Source organism: Hibiscus syriacus, unplaced genomic scaffold, assembly GCF_006381635.1.
Source record: "Hibiscus syriacus cultivar Baekdansim isolate YM2019G1 unplaced genomic scaffold, ASM638163v2 tig00111566_pilon, whole genome shotgun sequence".
Lineage (NCBI taxonomy): Eukaryota > Viridiplantae > Streptophyta > Magnoliopsida > Malvales > Malvaceae > Hibiscus > Hibiscus syriacus.
Window position 1 is genome coordinate 617,384 of NW_024063122.1, and position 23,210 is coordinate 640,593.

At 34.7% G+C, this 23,210-nt stretch overlaps 2 protein-coding genes across 2 annotated transcripts in view; both read left to right on the forward strand.

The window, feature by feature from the left end:
• LOC120165038 (ABC transporter B family member 27-like) overlaps window positions 1-6,893 on the forward strand; it is a 29,097-nt gene extending 22,204 nt beyond the window's left edge. The window contains exons 5-7 of the mRNA XM_039174633.1: window positions 6,457-6,509; window positions 6,689-6,753; window positions 6,868-6,893. Of these exons, the coding sequence (XP_039030564.1) occupies window positions 6,457-6,509; window positions 6,689-6,753; window positions 6,868-6,893 (144 nt within the window). The remainder of the gene's footprint in view (window positions 1-6,456; window positions 6,510-6,688; window positions 6,754-6,867) is intronic.
• A 37-nt stretch (window positions 6,894-6,930) lies between these two features.
• On the forward strand, window positions 6,931-23,206 carry LOC120165061 (ABC transporter B family member 25-like). The gene is made up of 3 exons (XM_039174647.1): window positions 6,931-6,989; window positions 22,363-22,481; window positions 23,008-23,206. The coding sequence occupies exons 1-3, from the start codon at window positions 6,962-6,964 to the stop codon at window positions 23,182-23,184; spliced, it is 324 nt and encodes a 107-aa protein (XP_039030578.1). The 5' UTR covers window positions 6,931-6,961; the 3' UTR covers window positions 23,185-23,206.
• The last annotated feature ends 4 nt before the right edge of the window (window positions 23,207-23,210 follow it).

Consider the following 23,210-nt stretch of genomic DNA (forward strand, 5'->3'; position numbering starts at 1 on the left):
TCAAGGGTGCTAATCCTTCCTTGACTGTAACCGACTCCCGTGCCCGATATATTTCTGGTAAAACGCAGATCAGTTAAGATGGTATCCGATCAACCTAAATATTTTTTTTATGATCGGTGGCGACTCCTAATATTTTATTTAAGTCGAAGCCCAATTCCGGGCCCACCCGAAAGGCGGTCGAGACACCTTTACTAACGAGTTTCCACGCCACCCGCTCCTCTCTACTCCACGACGGTGCGCACGCAAAACCACATGAAATCCGGGGAGTACTCTAATTTTTTCTCTTGCACTTTAATTTTCGTTTTGAGGCAAAACGTTTTAAGTAAGGGGGAGTAGAGTGTAGGATTGAATTTCCCTTTGATTATCTTTATGTTTCGATGCTAGTATGTATTGGTTGGATTTGTCAAAAATTTCATTGATTGTCTTTGTCTTGTTGAAATTTTTTGGAATGCTATGCTTGTTTGGGAACACATGATTATTTATGTTAGGATGTTCTTGATAGCGAATAACATGAATTGTGATAAGTTGGTGTTTTTGTGATATTCCATGACTTCGTTGGTTGAAATGTGATTAGCTCAATGCATGAAACAATTTGGTGAGATTTGAGCCTTAACGAGCATATCATTTTCGCTTTCATTTTGTTTGATTGAGTGTGTCGAATTTGGCATTGGTATTCTAGAACCTGCATGTTAAATATTGTCAAGATTACACATGACCATAATGCTTAACGATGATTTGGGCACCTTAGGATTAATCATTCCGTTTCCCCACTAAAAAGCCTACCCATGTATTTTCCCCTTAGCTAACCACTTTTGAGCATATTCCCGCTTCTTTGTTTTCACCATATTCATAAACCCGAGCCTTTTTATTTTATCCCTCTTTACTACTTTTTTCAGGGCAAGTGAATAATTTTATCGTTGTATTCTCTATTGAAAAAAAAATGTTAGAAAGAAGAAAAAAATAGCAGTTCGAAAAAAAAGGTTGTTCGAAAGAAAAAGAGAAAAAAAGACATGAAAGAAAAAAATGAAAAAAAAACAACAAAAGTGTGAAAAAGAAAAAAAATGCATTTCGACAAGAAATTTGTTGTTTGATATGTCGTCTTTTTATCTTGTTGTGCTTATTGTTTTGATGGAGTTGAGATTATTATTTGTTAGTTCCTTGCCTTGAATTTTTAGTCTTTTCCCCACCTTTACCTAAGCCCCATTACAACCAATAAAATACCCTTTGATTTATACATTTTGTTCTTATTAGTAGTGGAGATTTGATTTACTTGCAGGCTTATGGTAATACCGTGTCAATTCTGACATTGAGAGTTTCTTTACCCCAAATACATCGAGTGATTTGAGTGAATCCCGGTAAGGTGTTGAGTTATGAGCATTGAGATTAATGAATGAATGGATATTACAATTGCACTTGACTTGCTCCAATTGGTGATGTTCAATTGATTGATTTCTTGACTTAAATAGTTATTGTGGTCTCTACCTTGCTTCCTTTAATGTGAAACTTGACAAAAGAACGTTTAATGAAGTTTTTGACTGATTTGGTTAATCATACTTGAGGACAAGCATGAGATAAGTGAGGGGGAATTTAATGAGTGTTCAGAATAGTTAATCTTTGCTCGTTATTTCTTCAATTTTGTGGAGTTATTGCTGATGATTTGGTTGTGTTATGCCTATTTTCGTGCAGATCCTTACTTTCCAGAATTAGTGATAAAACTGGCAAATTCTGCATTTGTTTTATTATTATTTGGTCACGGCTGGAGACATGGGCACGACGCGGTCTGACGTGGCAATTTCTAGAAGGTCCAGTCAGCGGCGGTTTCTAGAAGACTTCATCCACACGCCTTCTGGAAGATTGAAGAGTAAAGTTGCATTAGGAGACTAGTTTAAGTTTGAATTTAAATTTAAAAACAATTATCTTTTGTATTATTAAATAACCACTTGGGTAAGCCTAAACTTATCACTCAAATTACATTATTCTTTTCTCTCTAGTTTTATTAAAGTTTTCTCTTTTTACTTTTCAAGTTTTTTTCCCTTTTTTCTTTTATTTTCAAGCTTTGTTTTCAAAATGCTAAGTATGACTTTTGTCATGCTTAGCTAAACTTTTCAAAAGCCGAGGACTGTCGCGATGATTCAATTCCAACGGGAGAATTGAAACGGTCCCTTAATATCTTCGGAATATCTCTCTCAATCTCTGCGCTTATTTTTCAAAATCAAAACAATTTTCAAAATCAAAGATTGACTTTGGTCAAGAGGTTGTTACGATTAAATGTGTGGGAGGGAGATTCGACTTATAGAAAGCAATTCGACTTCCTGGGAACACACTTGGCGAGATAGTTTCTCCAAGAGGGAATTGAGATCGGAATTGACGGTTATAGAAGCAACAATCCGAGTCGGACGCTACGAACTTAAACGGTAATTGATCTACGACAATTGATGTCGTTATAATCAATTATCGAAGCCGGAATCAAAGATTGCCTTGGGTGTTCGGTATACAAGATAGAGTCATGGGGATAGCCCTTATAGACAAAGTAACAGACGTGAATCCCGAAGAGAAAATCTTATTCGATGATCTAAAGGAAATTGAATCAAAGCGAATCTTGAGGCGATTTTTACCATATTTATTCACAATCTTCATCATCCTATTTTTACTTTAATTGCTTTAATTTATTTACTCGTTTTTACTATTTAAATCTCATATTGCAAACCCCCCCCCCATTTTACTATTTTTCGCCTGGTTAAAAACTATTCAAACATAAATTTGTGATTTTCTAAGTCCCTGAGGATTCGACCCTTATTTCTCTATACTACGTATTTCCTTATTTATTAATTGAGAAAAAGAAATTTATTTTGACACCGAAACGACAGTTTTCAGTGTCAATACCGGGTTGCAATCCTCCATTTTGTTTCTTTTTAGAATTTCTTTTACATATGTTTCTTGTGACACAAAAATCCCAGTATTTTCTTGTCTAACCTCCAGACCAAGAAAGTACTTCATCAAACCCATGTCCGTCATTTCGAACTCCCGAGTCATAGTCTCTTTAAAATCTTTTATCATCTCCTTATTATTCCCCATGAATATAAGATCATCAACATAAAGAGCTACTAACAACAAGTTACCTTTTTCTTTCTTTACATACAATGTATGCTTGTATGGGCATTGAGTAAACCCATTCTTCTTGAAGTAAGTGTCGATGCGGGTATTCCAAGCTCGAGGTGCTTGCTTTAGTCCATAAAGTGCCTTCTTTAATTTCATCACCTTCTTTTCTTCCTCAATTTTCATGTACCCAGGTGGTTGCTCTACATACACCTCTTCTTCTAGCACACAATTCAAAAATGCTGACTTGACATCCATTTGAAAAAATTTCCATTTGAATTGAGCTGCTTGAGAAATGAGAAGGTGAATCGTCTCCATTCTTGTAACTGGGGAAAATACTTCATCATAGTCTATCCCCGCCTTCTGTCAATAACCCTTTGCAACTAGCCTTGCCTTGTACCGCTCTCTCTCTCTCCTTGAGCATTCATCTTCTTTTTGTATATCCATTTTACTCCTATGGGCTGACTTTCTTTTGGCAATTCAACCAGCTACCAAGTTTGGTTTCGCTCAATTGCTTTTATTTCTTCATCCATAGCTGTTTGCCACTTCTCATTATGTACCGCTTCTTCAAATGTAATTATTTCGGCATCCGCCAAAAGACAAATTAAATGTACCTCACTTGTTGAGTCATACAAATCTTGCATGCTTTGCATCCTTGGTTGTCTTGGCTCATCTTCATCATCAATTGTTGGTGAATTTGCCGATGTGTTTGTTGGTGTAATGATTGCACCGGTAGATGCTTATTCTTTCTCTAATATCACTTCCGTTGATTTTTCCCAATCCCACGAACTTGACTCGTTTACATGCACATCTTAGCTGACTACTACTTTCTTCTCTATTGGATCAAACAACTTGAAACCTTTTGTCTTTTCATCATAGCCGATAAAGATATATCTTTTGCTTTTATCATCGAGTTTGGTTCTTCTTCGATCCGATACAAGCGCATAGGCCACACTACCGAATACTTTGAAATGCAATACGGTTGGTTTTCATCCACTCCAAGCTTCTTGTGGTGTTTGGTCCACCAATTTCTCATGTGGGCACCGATTTTGAACATACACGACACATTGAACTGCATCTGTCAAGAAATCTTTAGGCGTGTCTTTACTCTTCAACATCGACCGAACCATGTCAAGAATAGTCTGATTTTTCCTCTCGGCCACACCGTTTTGTTGAGGTGAGTAGGGTGCGGTTAAAAACCTCTTAATTCCTTGTTCCTCACAATATTTCGTAAAGGCAGTTGACATGTACTCTTTGCCTCTATCTGATCGTAAAGCCTTGGTATAATACCCGATTGTCTTCTCTATTAACACCTTGAATTTCTTGAACACCTCGAATGCCTCAGATTTTTCTTTCAAAAAATAAACCCAAGTTTTCCTTGTGCAATCATCAATAAAAGTGATAAAATACCTCTTCTCACTGAATGAATTTGGTGTGATAGGACCACATATGTCAATGTGTATCAACTCGAGAGACCTCCTTGCACGATATTCTACCTTTTTAAAAAAAATATTCCTCGCTTGTTTGCCGAGTACACATCCCTCGCAAAATTTCTTGATGTAATCCATGTCAAGTAGCCCGTGTACCATATCCTTCCTTGCTAACTCTTTTGGGCCACCGTAATGCAAGTGTCTGAATCATAAGTGCCACAACAAGGCCTTATCCTCCATGTTGAGTTGCAAACATCTTTCTTGCACATTTCTAAAGTTAAGTTTGAACATTCGATTCGTGGCCATCTCCACACGTGCAAGCAACTGACTTTTTTTGTCCTTCAAGTGCAACATTCGGTCTTTCATGAAAACTGAATATCATTTCTCCAATAATTGCCCCATGCTAAGGATATTACTCTTCAAATTGGGCACATAATAAACATCCTCAATCGACCCTTCTTTACCATCTTTTTGAGAAAAACATATTTTACCTCAGCCCTTTACTTGAACCTTCGATGCATCTCCAAATGACACGTGCCCTTCCTCTATCTCTTGCATCTCTACAAAGAGGTATTTGTGCCCGCACATATGATTACTAGCGCCGGTATCAAGATACCACACCGTGTCACTGTTAGGAACGATATTTTTATAGGCCATCATGAGAACATTATCTTCTCTTGTCTCCTCTTTCGCGACTAGATTCGTGTTTTCTTCTACCTTTTTCTCGGAATAGCACTCCTTTGGATATTACCCATGCTTGCCGCAATTATAGCACTCGATATTTGATTTGCACTCTTTTGCATAATGCCCATGCTTTCCACAGTTGTAGCACTCAACATTTGAATGATTTGACCGGTTGCCTCTCCTACGACCACGTCCTCTACTTTGCCAATTTTGTTGGCTTGACTGCCCCTTCTCCTCATAGTATCCACCTCGACCGCGGCCTCCACCACCGTGACCATTGCTGCGATCTCCACAGCCGCGCCCTCTACCTCGAAAGTTTTGAGTATAGAGTACCTTTTCTTCTTTGATAGACACCTTGGCTTGCAGTGCTTCCTCAAGCGACTCATTCTTCTTTTTCTTCTTGCGTTGCTCATGTTCCTCTAGCGACCCAGCGAGATCGTCTATAGTTAGCTCCTTCAGGTCCTTCGACTCTTTAATAGCACATACACATTCTCGAAATCATCAGTTAGTGACCGAAAAATTGTCGTGCTCACTATCTTTTCAAAGTCCGACTCGTCAACCGCTTGAAATAGCACGTATAACGCTGTCTTATCCTTCATTCGTGTATTTTTCAATGTCTTGATTTCATTTACTGTCATATCATCAGTATTCTCTGGCTCGGTGAAACCGTTCTCGACTACTTCCCATGCATCTTGGGCCTCAAGTAGTGCTCGCATTTGAATGCCCCAGTTGTTGTAGTTGGCTTTCGTAAGTCGTGGTAGTGGCATACCCGACATTTTCCCGTAATTTGCCATTGGCTCTGATGCCAATTTGAAAGTATTTGATATATATTTCGGTGGAGGGAAGAGAGACACAATTCTCACAACAACTTTTTTATTATTGAAACTATATTTTTGTATTTTCTCTCTTACCTTCTTACATGAGAATACAAGTCTATTTATAGCCTTAGACATGACTCTTAAAATTCGTATTTAAAACAGAATTAAAACAACTCAAAACCAGAATACAAAAAAACACATTAAATTCTGACCCTTCACTACTAAAACTGCTATAACTTTCTCTAGAGAAATCCAATCTACTTGAAATTTGTTGCACCTGAAAATAGACTTCAATAGCTGTAATTTGTTAGGTTATACACCCATAATGGTTAACGTTTGCCCCTTCAAATTGTCATTTAAAAAATAGCCTTAAATCTGTCCACTGTGCAGTTACGAATTTAATGGCAAATTAAGTTTATTCACCAACAATCAGAACACCAAAACAGAAAACTGAAGCATTAGCTGCAGTTAGGAACAAATAGTTTCAATCTCTGTACTAGAGATTTTCCTGATTGTTATAATCGGGTACAAATAGTTTCGACTTTTATGCTATTTATATAACCTATCAGTTGTTTTGATAGAAGCAAATGAATAGTTTCAATCCAACAGCATCTCAAGGGTTCATCATCTTTTTATTGCTTTCGTTTTCCTGTTTTTCAGTTTTGCACAGCTCCGCCAGCATGGCTGTTTTCTTCTGCCAGTGAAAGGGTCATCTTATTCACCAGGTACAATCTCTAGTGAACTACTGTGACAGATTTCAATCATATGAACTATTGTTACAATGGTTGATGGATTTTCCAGGAGATAGCCTTCTTTGATACAGGTGAACTTTTGAGCAGGCTATAGGAAGATACACAGATCATAAAGAATTGAACTACCAATCTCTCCGAGGCCCTAAGGAACTTGTAGACTGCATTCATTGGCCTTGTTTTCATGTTTGCAACATCATGGAAACTAACATGTAATAGTTATTTTTAATACTCAAAACAATGGGAATGTCTCAGGAAAGGCGGGTTAATATACGGCTAATATACAGCATTACCGGATACATTAAAATATATTTAATAAATTCGGTTTAGCGGTACCTATTATGTTGACAACTAATAATATTTTTAGGTAGAAAATATGAAAAACTATTAAAAATTTTGGTAACCGGTAAACTTTGGTTATCGGTAAGTATCTATCCTTTTTATAAAAGTGTCCATACTTTTAACATATCAAGTAAATTTTACCGGTTTTGTCATAATGAATCTGGTTTTGTCATATTTTTACCTGTTATATTGTAAATTATCTATCCTTTTTATAAAAGTGTCCATACTTATTTCACTGTGAAAATATATTTATTATTATCTTTAGTTAATATTGTTAAATTTAAAATCTAAATAATATTTTATAAAATATCAAAACAATCAAATAATTTTTTATGTAAATGAAATTATTAAATTAATATTGTAGGTGGAAAACATGAAACACTATTAAATAAATTGAAACATAAATTACATAACTTTCAAAGAAGTATATATCATTTTTATAAAAGTGTCCATACTTATAAAAGTAGGTCTAAGTCATGAAGAAATATTAAAAAATTGTGCTACCGGTTCGTGTCGATCCAAATTAAAAATGTGTCGATCCAAAACGATATAACAGGTAAAACTATGACAAAATCGGTATAGAAATGATAAAACCGGTCAAGCGCTACCGGATACATTTAAAGTGTCGGTACTTTAATATAAGGATCGACACTTCGTGAATTTAAAAGAGAAGCAGTTTTAAATCCTATAAAGTGTCGATACTTTTAAAAAATGTATCGATCCAAAACGATATACCAGGTAAAAATATGATAAAACCGGTAACAAAATGATAAAACCGGTAAAACGTTACCGGATATATTAAAAGTGTCGATACTTTATATAAGGATCGACACTTTGTGAATTTAAAAGAGAAGCAGTTATAGCGCCTATAATGTGTCGATACTTTAAAAAATATATCGATCCACAACGATATAACAGGTAAAAATATGATAAAACCGGTATCAAAATGATAAAACCGGTAAAATGATACCGGATATATTGAAAGTGTCGATACTTTCGTAAGTACGTGTAATAAATTATCGACACTTTCAAAGAAATAGGTAATTATCCTTTCGAAAGTATCGACACCTGACATAAAAGTATCGACACTTTTGTATTTGTATCGATTAAATATAAATAACATATCCGATGAAAATAAAGGCCATAGCTAAATATCCTCTGAAAAAAGATAGAACGGACGAGTTTTTGAAATCAAAGCGTAATTGTTGCTGCATTTCAGAAGGCGTTTCTAAAGCGAAGTTTGTTTGTTTGTTGCTGCAGTCGAATCGAAAAGTATGTTGTCGAAACCCTAATTTTTTATTATTACAGTAATCGCGATAGGGTTTTTATGTGTTGTTTGGGGTTTTGGAGTAAGGAAGCATTTGGGACCGATTGCAGGTAGAAATAGATATTCAAGGAAAAATATAAATGTCGATACTTTTATTAAATATTATAGGTAGAAAATGATATTATAGGTTGTATAAATGTGCCGACACATTTTGGTGTGGCCATTCAAATTCTTTTGAAGAAAACCGTTTTACCACAAGAGTAGATATCTATATTTGTATATTGAATAAAGTGTATGTAACAAAATAATTTGATTTGCGTAAACTGATATATGAAGGAAAAATGGAGTCAATGGGTTGGAAAATTGTTGGTGGAGCAGATGACTTTGAAATTGAGGCCGAGACTCGAAAGCAACCAAAGGGTGGATATATGTACTTCTAGTAAGTATCAATGTCCTTTTGTTATTATTGTTGAAATGGTAATTGGATTAAAGTATCGATAAACTTTAAATTGATTACAAATTTTAAATGTTAACAGTATGGCCGAATGCAAAAGGATGAAGGGAGATGGCACACAGAGCGGTTCGGTATGTAAAATGAAATTGACATTGAGTAGTATTAGTATTTAGTGTTAATGTATTGATTAAGAAACGTTTATGTTTAATATTAGGTGAAAAAAGATGTGAGGTCCAAATGGAATTCAATGAGTGATGCTGAAAAGGAACCTTACATCACACAGTCAAGGAATGATAGTAAAGAATACAAAGAACGGAGGAAAGCACATGAAAATAAGGTATTCATTAAACTTGTAAATAAGTTGATACAAAATATATAAGAACTATAACATTATATATTGTTAAAAAATGTAGGAAGTGTCGACAAGATGCAGCATTAAAAGGGTGAATTTATTAATTAAACACCTTAATGAGAAGGGTTAGTTGAATGTGCTGGGAGAAATAGGTTTTGGATCGTTGATCGGAGTAAGGGATCGACCTATTCGGAGGGAATTGTGTCGATCCTTGATGGCACAATTTGACGTCAGTCAATGTATGGCTAAGTATGGTGATTATTCATTCCCTCTGGGGGTATCGACTGCTGCAGCCGTCTTGGGGGTACAAAAACAAAGGCAAAAGTGTTATAGAAGTCTGTAGGAGTAAGAACTGGAAAGCACTTGCCTCCAAATATGGTTTGAATCATAAGGTGACATATGCTGAAGTTGAAGAGGATATCAAAAGTGGATCTTACAGGGGGGATGAGCTGAAGGCCCGAGTTCTATTGTACCTTGTCGGGATATTTCTTTGTCCAACGGGTGATACGTCAACGAACAAGGAATATATGAAGCTCATTTGCGATGAAGGCTTGAAGGGTGAATTCAATTGGGCTGAATATATCCATTCGAGATTGATTGAATCAATAATCACCTTTAAAAAGGGCAGCCAGAGATACCTCAAAGGGTGCATAGCAATCTTAGAGGTAAATGAGTTGAATCACTTTTTTGTGTTTTTATATAAAAATATAAATTTTATTATAAATGCATGTTGCACTGTTCGATTTTTGGTCGGGCTGTGAGGCAGTGCCGGCTTATGAAAGAACCGGAGTGGCACGCATCCGTGCATGGGGGAAGGAAGAGGTGGTTAGAGTGATGGTGAAGTTGAAGTTGGATAGAGGGAAGAAGCAAGAAATGGTAATAAATGTAATTAAATAATATTAAGAATATAATCAATGTCTTAATATTGTAATTTAATTTTGAAGGTTATTGGCAAGGATGTAGAGGAGGCAGTGGAGGCAGAGGAGAAGAAAGGAGGGATGGTTGTATTGGGAGATGACGGTGAGTGGGACGACGGTGAGGGAAAACATAGTAACTTCGACATTTTGATGTCTGAATTGGCTGATATCAAAAAAAATCCAATTTGAAATCATGCAAAGACAATCAAGAGTCGAAGAGAAACTTGATCGAGTCGTAGAGAAACTCGAGAGAGTCGAAGATACACTTGAGAGGCATAAGGGGGTAGTGGAAGGAAAAATAGATGGAGTGGTGAAAGAAGTAGAGGTGTTGAGGGGTGAAGTGGTGAAAGAAGTTGGGGTGTTAAGGGGTGATATTAAGATGGTGACGGGAGAAAAATTTGAGGGAGTGGTGAAGGAGGTTGTGGATTTGAGGAGTGAACTTACGGGGGTGAAGGGGGTGGTTGATAAATACTCGGATGAAGGAGCTCAATTGAAGGGTGAAATAAAAGAGATGAAGAGCTATATAGAAAAAAAGTACGATGAACTGAAAAAATATGAAGAAGAAAAGAGGGAGGAGGAAGAAGAAGAGATGGAAGGAAGTCGATGTCATTTATACACCGGAGAGTGTTATAGCAGCAGTTTTGGATTCGGAATGTCCTGCACCCCAGAAGAAGAAGCAGAAGGTAAGTTTAATAAAAGAATACTTAATTTGATTTTTATTATGTTGGTGTGACAAAAATTTGTATGCAAAATTGTAGGTTGAAAAAGCGGATATTCCAAGCGGAATTGATGACATCGAAGCTGCAATTTGTGATTATTTATGGAATAGCGAGTTAGAATCGGGGTAAGTGAAATATATTGTTTTGTGAGTGATATTTAAATATTTCATGACAACATATTAATCCTAATGATTCATACAGATATTCTGTAATCTCAATGGGAAATCAATTCGCTACTGTATACGACGTTGCAACGTTGAAGCCTACGGAATGGGTTGGCGGTGTGGTAAGTAGAAAGTAGAAAATGTTAAAACTTATTGAATATGTTCTGATTGTGTAATTAATTTTGTTAGGTTATCGATTTGCTCGCCTGGACCATATGCTACGATTCTCAAAAGTCACTCCGGAGGATTGGCTACCTTCCATACCTCTTAGTGGTGAGTTAAATTAATAAATATTGAAAAGTAGTGTTATAGACGGTAAATTAATAATGTTTGTTGCGTAATTACAGCAACAGGCGTTGGATGCCAACAACAAAGAAAGTGTTGAGAGTATTTCTACCTTCTGGGGTGTCATATTGGATAACTATGTGAAATTCACCGACTGTGAGAAGGTAAGACACCATACCAATTGCAAATGATGTTTTCGGATATAGAATGTTGAATTTTGTCAAATTGGGTGTGAAATTTGTTGCAGATCATGATCACAATAAACTACCATAATTCACATTGGTATCTGTTGGTGTTGGATATGGTAGATCGTGTTGTAACAATATATGATAGTATGTTTACAACTGAAGCAGCTAAACAGAGAGTGAAGGATGCTAAGAGATTGGTATGTATGTATGTATGAAAGGACATTATGTAAATTATAATGCATAATTTTTTTGGTGCATAACTTCTTCTATTTTAATGCAGATTAAAATATTAGATTCTTATAATAAGAAACGCATTTGGGTTGAGTCCTGTGGATCTCTAGGAAAGTATCCCTTGAAAAATTTCAAATTTGTGGAGCATAAGAAGAATAAGCAATTGAATGGGTATGAGATGTTATCACAAATAGAAAGCTTAATTTATGCAGTATCCATCATAATTGACATGTGTGGTTTTCAAATTTTGTAACAGATATGATTGCGGCATGTATGTGATGATGTGGATGGAATCGATCGGTTCTACAGGGGCAACTGGTGATTTTGTAAGTGGATAGAAAAAATCGTTTGTGGTAAAATTGTTAAAAGTCGTAGATTGAATGTTGTAGTTGACAATACTTAACGTTCTGACAATTTGAATATAGGTTGTTGGAGACTGGGATCGATCGCGAATATTAAACGATCTCGTAAGCCACAATCAAAATGAACGAAGACAGGAGATAACAAAAGCTGCAATATTACATAAGAATAACAAAAGGATGCAATGATGTAAATGTAGGGTTAATTTTGTATAAGATTTATAATTTTGTATACGATTTATATTTTTGTATGTGAATATAATTATGAATGAGATGAGAAAAGTTAGCAGTATGTTGTTGTACATGTTTCTTATACACATTAAGGGTCATGTTGATACTTTGAAGTAAAAGGCAAATTTACCATAAAGTGTCGATCCATATATAAAAAGTGTCAATCCCAAAAACATCGAAAACCAAAAGTATAATGTAATATGTAATTTTTCAATCTAACCGGTACAAGTCTACCGGTTTTATGAGAGAATATGTCTAAATAATGTGTCGACACTAATATAGTTTGTGTCGATATTTTTTTTCCAGAATGAATGGAAAACAGGGTGCACCCATAAAGTGTTGATCCATATATAAAAAGTGTTGATCCGAAAATCATCGAACCCAAAAGTATAATGTAATATGTAATTTTTCAATCTAACCGGTACAATTATACCGGTTTTATGAGATAATATGTCTAAATAATGTGTCGACACTAATATAGTTTGTGTCGATATTTTTTTTCCAGAATGAATGGAAAACAGGGTGAACCCATAAAGTGTCGATCCATATATAAAAAGTGTCAATCCCAAAAACATCGAAAACCAAAAGTATAATGTAATATGTAATTTTTCAATCTAACCGGTACAAGTCTACCGGTTTTATGAGAGAATATGTCTAAATAATGTGTCGACACTAATATAGTTTGTGTCGATATTTTTTTTCCAGAATGAATGGAAAACAGGTTGCACCCATAAAGTGTCGATCCATATATAAAAAGTGTCGATCCGAAAATCATCGAACCCAAAAGTATAATGTAATATGTAATTTTTCAATCTAACCGGTATAATTATACCGGTTTTATGAGATAATATGTCTAAATAATGTGTCGACACTAATATAGTTTGTGTCGATATTTTTTTTCCAGAATGAATGGAAAACAGGGTGAACCCATAAAGTGTCGATCCATATATAAAAAGTGTCGATCCCAAAATCATCGAACCCAAAAGTATAATGTAATATGTAATTTTTCAATCTAACCGGTACAATTATACCGGTTTTATGAGATAGTATGTATAAATAATGTGTCGACACTAATATAGTTTGTGTCGATATTTTTTTCCAGAATGAATGGAAAACAGGGTGCACTCATAAAGTGTCGATCCATATATAAAAAGTGTCGATCCCAAAATCATCGAACCCAAAAGTATAATGTAATATGTAATTTTTCAATCTAACCGGTACAATTATACCGGTTTTATGAGATAATATGTATAAATAATGTGTCGACACTAATATAGTTTGTGTCGATATTTTTTTTCCAGAATGAATGGAAAACAGGGTGCACCCATAAAGTGTCGATCCATATATAAAAAGTGTCGATCCCAAAATCATCGAACCCAAAAGTATAATGTAATATGTAATTTTTCAATCTAACCGGTACAAGTATACCGGTTTTATGAGAGAATATGTCTAAATAATGTGTCGACACTAATATAGTTTGTGTCGATACTAATTTAAATATCAAGTGTTTTTCCACCGTTTACGATATATAGTACTCTTAATCGAGAAACCCTAAACATAAAGGCAAGCAGGCAGATCTTCCTCTTTCTTCTACCGTTATCATAAGTGACGATCAGATATTCAGGTAAATTTATCGATATTTTATGGGTTTGATTGATTTCTATATTGGAGTTTTTATCCTGAATGTGTTTGTGTTCCATTGTAATAGGGGTAGCATCCAACCAAAATGGCTCCAAAACGTCAGCGTCAGAAGCGAGGTCTTTCTCAAAGCTCTTCTCAACCCAGTTCTTCTCAACCACCTCCTTCTGTAACAAACGATTCTTCTGAGGAAATCAGGTCCTTCGAAACTCTAAACTTTAGATCCGACATGGAGAAACAAAGATGGCAGACGAGTTTTAAAGTAAGGAAGATTCGTCCCGAACGTGTCATTGACCTGGGTTTCTTGTTTGATGATAAATATGCATTTAGTTTTAAATCCACATTTACATCTTGGGGTTGGCTTGAATTCCTTGGTGTAGAACCAAGATATTATCCCAACCTAGTTAGAGTCTTCTACAACAATGCTTCCTTACAGCACGAGCCTAATAAGACTAATATAATAGGAATTAATACACATGTCATGGGGAAGGATATATATATATCTCCAGAAACTATTGCGGAGGGTTTAGGTGTAGCGAATACAGGGGATTCAGATGAAAATGGTGTAGATTGGTCTACAATTAAACGGGTTACTAGAAATAGCCCAATTCACCTCGATGTAGAGTCGAGAGTATTTCACAAAATGCTCACATGGTATATCCGGCCTAGTGGGGGAAAACATTCAACGCTTCGAGACAGCGATTATTGGTGGATAGCAAAGTATAAATCCAAAACGGCTCCAAACATTGCAAAACTCATATTTAATACAATTGTATATATGGTCACAAAGGGAGCAACAATTTCAACTACACTACCATATGGATGTGTCATCACCCATCTGTTGAAGAAGAAGGAAGTTGATTTTTCGCATGACGCCCCTGTTCGATTAACCCGCAAGATTGACATGGTATTTATTAAAAAAGCGGGATATGATTTTGTTGAAAAACTCGGTTGGAAGCGTGTCAAGGAGGTCGGATTAGATCAAGAGAGGGAGGAAATGGACCCCGTTGGCCATGAAGAAGAGCAACCAAGTGGAGACGCAATGATGGAAGAAGCTCCAGTTGCACAGGATGTCACAATTAAGACCGTGATGGAATACATGGTCAATTTTCGGGAGCATATTGATTCCCTTGTGAGTGGAATGCGATCCGATATTTCATCATTGCAACGTGAAGTCTCCATGTTGCGTAACGAATTACGTCAACAACATCAAACGAGTTAGGTAATTCATTATCTATGTTTCTTAACATTTACACGTTCTGAACTTTATTTTATTTTCTTTTAACAGATGTGGACAACCAAGCGGTCGCAGAAGATGAAGCTGACGATGAAGATGACGATGATGATGACGATGAAGCTGGCGATGAAGATGATGACGATGATGATGATGATGATGATGATGATGATCCAAACAAGTATATCGTGTCTGCAACGCCGCCTTCAAGAAAACTTTTAATTTTTGATCTCAATGGTGTCCTTGCCTACATCCCAAGACTGCCGGCAGGTTTTAATTCTATTCTTTTGTATCCATTATTTTAACATATAAGCGTAGAACTTTATGCAATTTTTCTTCATGTTGTAGATGTTGTCCTCAGAAGAGGATTATTTGAATTTATGCAATTTTGTGTCGACAAATTTGTTGTTGCCCTTTGGTCTTCAAAGATGAGGTTAGAACATGTTTGAGGCAATTGAATTACTGTAGTCAAAATCGTTAATATACATTTGAATGTTAACATTCAAACTTGATTACAATCTCAGGCATAACGTCGACCGTGTACTTGAGAAACTACCTGTATTTTCCGAGCATTTTCTATTCGTGTGGGTAAGATGAATGTCATTACAGTTTGCTGACTTTTCGTTGTCTATGATTCCTACATATTTATGTTCGACTGTTTGTGAACAGGATCAAAAAAAAATGCAAAACATACGATTCTGTTACCTACTGTAAAGATCTCAATGATGTTTGGAACGCGTGTCCAGATTTTAACGAGCTAAATACACTTTTGGTCGATGATTCAGCGGAAAAAATGATTTATAATCCGGTAAGTTGCATTTATGCAATATGTTTTTCCAGTTGAACAGGTGTTCAGACATTGATTATTTTAACAACTTATGTGTTTATATAGAAATACAATTACATATGTCCACATACCTTTGACGCTGCTTCCCATTCGAACGACAAAGCTCTAGGTATGACACAAATTTATTCATGCTTATGCGAATTTAATTTATTGTTAGTAAAATTGCACCTCATTAGTTTGATAATTAAAATTATTTATGTATGTCCTCAGAAAAAGGCGGAAACATACGAGAGTATTTGGAAATTTGTTGAAGGCCTCTAATGTTCCGGACTTCGTTAGAAACAACCCTTTTTCATCGGATTAATTTTGTTTGTCGGTTCATTATTTGAACATTCTTGTGTATTTATATTTTGGTCTAAATATTGTGTGTATATTTTCATTAATTATTCCATATTTGCTTCTATGTGTACATATACATTTGAGTGTCTATACTTTTTTAATATATTGTAAAGTATCTATCCTTTTTATAAAAGTGTCTATACTTTTTCCACTGTGGAAAACATTAATTTAAGGTTATCTTTTGAGTGAGTTTTAAGATATTAATTTAGTAATTATAGGCGTCTAATGATTTATTTTTACGTTACGGTATATTATTATTAAATTAAAAATTCTTAATATTATTTTATAAAATATCAAAACAATCAACTAATTTTTTGTGCAAATGAAATTATTAAATTAATATTGTAGGTGGAAAACATGAAACATACTTAAAAAAAATTGAAACATAAATTACATATCTTTAAAAAAAGTATCGATCCTTTTTATAAAATGTATGGACACTTTCAACATATTATAAATATACCGGTTTTTTGCGCGAATAGGTCTACAACCTATATCGACACTTTTTAATCTTGTGTCGGTACTTTATGTCCAGATTGGAAGAAAAATGTGTCGATACATTGTTAAAAGTGTCGACATTTACACATCGGAACCCATAATTATAATGTAATAGATAATTTTGTAATATAACCGGTATAAATATACCGGTTTTATGCGCGAATAGGTCTACAACCTATATCGACACTTTTTAATCTTGTGTCGGTACTTTATGTCCAGATTGGAAGAAAAATGTGTCGATACATTGTTAAAAAGTGTCGACATTTACACATCGGAACCCATAATTATAATGTAATAGATAATTTTGTAATATAACCGGTATAAATATACCGGTTTTATGCGCGAATAGGTCTACAACCTATATCGACACTTTTTAATATTGTGTCGGTACTTTATGTCCATATTGGAAGAAAAATGTGTCGATACGATTTAAAAAAGTATCGACATTTACACATCGGAACCCAGATTTATAATGTAATAGATAATTTTGTAATATAACTGGTATAAATATACCGGTTTTATGAGCGAATAGGTCTACAACCTATATCGACACTTTATAATATTGTGTCGGTACTTTATGTCCAGATTGGAAGAAAAATGTGTCGATACCATTTAAAAAAGTGTCGGTAATTTTAAGTAACGCGGTTTTTCTTCCTTCATTCAAAATATTTATATGTACATACAATAGGAGTCATGTTGATACTTACGATATATTATATGGAGATCGTTGTCATTCCATTCCGTCTTCGAAAAAATCAGTTGATGTAGGCTGTGTGCTTGTACTCAAACTGAGCTTGACTTGAGGACATGTTAGTTTGTTATGCCCCTCACCGTTGCAGTACCCACATCGCCTAATTTTCTTCTCGACCTTGTTCTTCGGCACTTCTTTTCGCTTGCGTTGTTTTCGTTGAGGGTCACGAACATTGTTTACTACAATGCTCTGGTTGACTGAATGATTCAAACCAAACGAGTTTTCTAATTCTTCTATTAGTTTTTTCATCTCATCTCTTGCGGTTTTGAAAGACTCGTCTGTCTTTGATGCAATGTAGCATAACCTACTTGACGTTGAACGTAGAGCAGCGAACCTTGCCATTTGCATCACTTCTGGAGACACATTCAAATCAACATAGCTGGGTGCAGAAGCCTTCGCATCATTAGTCCACCTACTTTGAATCAAAGTCCCGGGTAAATATGTGTAGTCCAATTGCTTCAAAATGTGAAGTTGATGGTGACACGGAAGTCCAACGGTCTTGAATTTTTTGCAGGAGCAAATTAGAGTTTTCGTACGAGAATCAAAACTAATTTCAAATTTCCTATTTTTTTCTGCGTACTTTGACAAAATATAATGTTGACATTCATCTGATAAGGACTTAATCTCTGCCTCAATCCGGTACAATGTCTCTCGTATAAGTTCATCTTGGAACACACGAAAAGATTCACGGGTAAAAATCGCAGCGGCATGGCTTTCAAGGTCTACCAGTTTTGTGATCTGGAAGGGCTTCGTATGGGAACTTAAGTAATCCGCTTTCAACTCGTTCATACGCATTCTACTAATTCCATCTTCAATTGCACGAACAACATCTAAATATGTCTTCTTGTGTTTCAGTGCAATAGCTAGTGAAGCATTCATAGACTCGCACCTTTGTATTGAGCGAATATTGGCAAAGAAATGACCGGTTAGATATGCTTGTGCCCATAAGTGTCGTGTATTTCCCTTCTCAATCACCCATGGATGCTTTTGGACGTTGAATTCTGAAACAATCGAACGCCATTGAATATCAAATTCCTTGGTTGTCCACCAGGAAGCCATGCATTTTGAGAATGTTGTTGTAAACTTTGGGTCACCAATGTTAGCTTGTGCATTGCGAGAAAGATGCCAAGAACATAATCTGTGCTTAGCATAAGGGATAACAGATTTGATAGCCCTCTGCATTGCCCTATCCCCATCGGTTACAACGGAAATAGGTGATTTATTCATCATGGCTTCTAAAATATTCTGTAGCACCCACTCGAAAGATTGAGACGTCTCGTCAGCGATTATGGCAGTGGCAAACACAATTGTGTTATGGTGATGATTGACATCAACAATAGGCATAATTGGTCGACCATACAAATTATCTTTGTACGTTGTGTCGAACGCAATTACATCACCGAAACATGTGTAATCCGATCTCGATGTAGAATCCGACCAAATAAGATTATACAATGCCCCCGATTCGTCTACCGAGTATGTCATAAAAACCCGGGATCATCATGTTTCTTATAATCAAAGTAGGCAATAAGCGCATTCACATCCCCATCGACGATTTCCTTTGCTTTACCTCTTTGAAGTGCATTGTAGAGGTCTTTATGTGTAAATCCAACATTATGATAGCCCCCTGCCTGCTGCGTTAAATAGTTCATTACTTGTGACGTGCCAACACCGACCTCTTTCAATGTTGTTGCCTCATCGATATCAGCCTTACTTACAGCTCTATTAGAACGCATAAATGGTGTCATAGCAGATGTGCACAATGCATGATTATGTTTCTGATCAGACTTACTTATAACCCACTGATCGTTTGTATTTGTTGCTGTAACTACGACTCTAGCCTTACATCCTGTTCTTGTGACTGGCGTATGAGCACGTTGATGATCAACAGTATTGACTTTTGATACTTGAAACCCTTCTTTGGAACAACAAAATTCTTGTGTCTTCAAATTCCCTTCCACGTCAAGCCGTGTTGTTCCCTTACGTGCACTAAACCCATGTTCCCGTACGAATCCCTTGTAAAAGTGCCAAGCTTGATCACGTGAACAGAAGAGCTGACCAACCAATCTGTCAGATTCATCAACATTATGTACTTCATGGCATTCCTCGGTTGGCTTAACATTGTCTACATCAGTATTATCCATGGCAAAAATTTTGTTGTGCAAGTTCAGTGCTCCAGGAGTTGATGGAGATGTAAGCAAAGGTTCATTTTGAACATGTTTCAGTCGTGCTGCTTTCAATAGGATGTGGCATTGGTAGTGGTAGTTAAAGGGTGGGTACACCATTAAATTCGCAGTACATATTTAGGTATGTACAATAACTACAAGTATATTATCATTAAATTTAGGTATGTACAATAACTACATATTTAGGTATGTTTGTTAACTACATATTTAGGTATATACATCTTTTGAGTGAGTTTTAAGATATTAATTTAGTAATTATAGGCGTCTAATGATTTATTTTTATGTTACGGTATATATTATTATTAAATTAAAAACAATAAACATATATATTATATATTTATTATTATCTTTGGTTAATGTTGTTAAATTTAAATTATAAATATTATTTTATAAAATATCAAAACAATCAAATAATTTTTTGTGTAAATGAAATTATTAAATTAATATTGTAGGTGGAAAACATGAAACACTGTTAAAAAAATTGAAACATAAATTACATAACTTTTAAAAAAAGTATCGATCCTTTTTATAAAAAGTATGGACACTTTCAATATAATAGGTAAACATATGATGTAATAGGTAGCGCTTATATAATGTAATAGGTATCGTTTATATAATGTAATAGGTAGTGGTTATATTGTAAAGTATCTATCCTTTTTATAAAAGTGTCCATACTTTTTTCACTGTGGAAAACATTAATTTAAGGTTATCTTTTGAGTGAGTTTTAAGATATTAATTTAGTAATTATAGGTGTCTAATGATTTATTTTTTACGTTACGATATATATTATTATTAAATTACAAATTCTAAATATTATTTTATAAAATATCAAAACAATCAAATAATTTTTTGTGCAAATAAAATTATTAAATCAAATTACTTTATTCCAACCATGTGACAAGTGTGACAACTCCATCAACTCACAACTCAGCTTTGAACTCAATCAATATTGTCTTTTAGCTTGATGGTTCATAAAGCATGTTACTTGAACAGTATGAATCAATTATGCAATTTTCATGTTCAATTTAACACTGCATTTCAAATTCATTTCATATGTAATTGGAGTTTGAATTTAAATTTCAATTTGAGTTTGAATTTCAATATATATTTCGGCTCCACTATAAATATTAGCCCAAGCCAATATGCATGTTATCATTGATTATTCCTAATTTCCATTGTTTTTTTTTTCCAACGTTTAAACGCGAGGGAAATCCCGACCATTGTATTTTTTGGTCAACTTTAAAGCGTCAGAAACGTTTCGGGCGTATGATCTGGGTGGTAAACAAATAGCAACTAAAATCATAAGTCCGAAATGCTTCTGAGTACCACCCAAATCATAAGTCTGAAATACTTCCGATGCTCATCAAAATCCAAAGCTCATATGGTGCCAAGCAAAAGGAAATCAAAAATCTCATATGATGCCAAGCAAAAGGAAATCAAAATCTACAACTTGAGTTTGAACATTGATATGATATGTTCAGTTGTTATCATGTTGGGATTTTCTCGTTTTTGATTGCTTGGATAGTTGTTCTCTTGCTTCTTCAAGTGTCCTTAGCTTGTAATTTATAGCTTGGAATGTGTTTGATGTTGTATATATTATTATTAAATTAAAAACAATAAACATATATACATATTTATTATTATCTTTGGTTAATGTTGTTAAATTTAAATTATAAATATTATTTTATAAAATATCAAAACAATCAAATAATTTTTGTGTAAATGAAATTATTAAATTAATATTGTAGGTGGAAAATATGAAACACTGTTAAAAAATTGAAACATAAATTACATAACTTTTAAAAAAAGTATCGATCTTTTTATAAAAAGTATGGACACTTTCAATATAATAGGTAAACATATGATGTAATAGGTAGCGCTTATATAATGTAATAGGTATCGTTTATATAATGTAATAGGTAGTGGTTATATTGTAAAGTGTCTATCCTTTTTATAAAAGTGTCCATACTTTTTTCACTGTGGAAAACATTAATTTAAGGTTATCTTTTGAGTGAGTTTTAAGATATTAATTTAGTAATTATAGGCGTCTAATGATTTATTTTTTACGTTACGATATATATTATTATTAAATTAAAAATTCTAAATAATATTTTATAAAATATCAAAAAATCAAATAATTTTTTGTGCAAATGAAATTATTAAATTAATATTGTAGGTGGAAAACATGAAACACTATTAAAAAAAATTGAAACATAAATTACATAACTTTAAAAGAAGTATCGATCCTTTTTATAAAAAGTATGGACACTTTCAATATAATATAATGTAATAGGTAAATTTGCAATACTATCGGTATAAATATACCGGATTACTTATAAAATAGGTAAATATAAGCGCTACCTATTACATTATATAAGCGCTACCTAGTATGTTATTGTACTTTATAATATTTCCGGTTAAATAATATAACATAACCGGTATAAATTTTAACCGGTCAATTGTTTAACCGGTCACGCCGTATATTAGCCGTTTTTTAGGCGCCGCACCGCAGAATTACCCACAAAACAATGTTTTGAAGTTGCACTTAATCCTACGTAATCTTACCTTGTTTATATGTTCTAGTGCTGGCTTTGGCTGTTGTTCCTGTAATTTCTGTTGCCGTTCGCCAATTTGGTCGCTTTGTTCGTGAACTTTCTCACAAGACTCAAGCTGCAGTTGCAGCAGCCTCTTCAATTGCTGAGGTTCGCCTGCCATTATAAAAAGCAGTATGCAGAAAATCTCTGTTTGTTTGAATTCCTGGAGTCGAGCCAAAACCAGTTGAGCCATTATACAAATCGTTTTGTTACATACATATACGTATACATATTCATGTGCATATACATGTGGAACCTTCAAACATATTTGCAGAACACAATTTCGAGCACTATTCTATCAATTATTGAGATTTTGATTGCCATAGTATCTTTTCTGCTGTTGTTTGAGGATATACTAGAAACTAGGAAGAATGTACCATGTATATTAAGATATCTTCTATCTATTACTTGGAATCAGGTGTGAGAGTCCGATAGGGGCATGTGTCTGACATGGACAATGTTCATTTTTTCCTTGAAGTTTTTTCCATGCATTTGAAGGGTCCTTAAAGGGTCATTATCGCCACACCTATGTCTGAAACCAACACTTAAAGCAAAAATGAAAAATCAAAGCTACTAGTATCCTATGCTCCCTTTTGTTGAAAATCAGATACAAAGTTCTTGTATTTTTGTTTAGGAATCATTAGGAGCAATTCGGACAGTGAGATCTTTTGCGCAAGAAGAGTATGAGATATCTTGTTACTCTCTGAAAGTAGAAGAGACAGTGGATCTTGGACTTAAACAAGCAGTGAGTTCCCTAGTGTTATTCAATCCCTCTTTTTTCCCCTCCTCCCCTGACCGATGCGGCAAATAATCTCATCTCTGATTGCAACAGAAAGT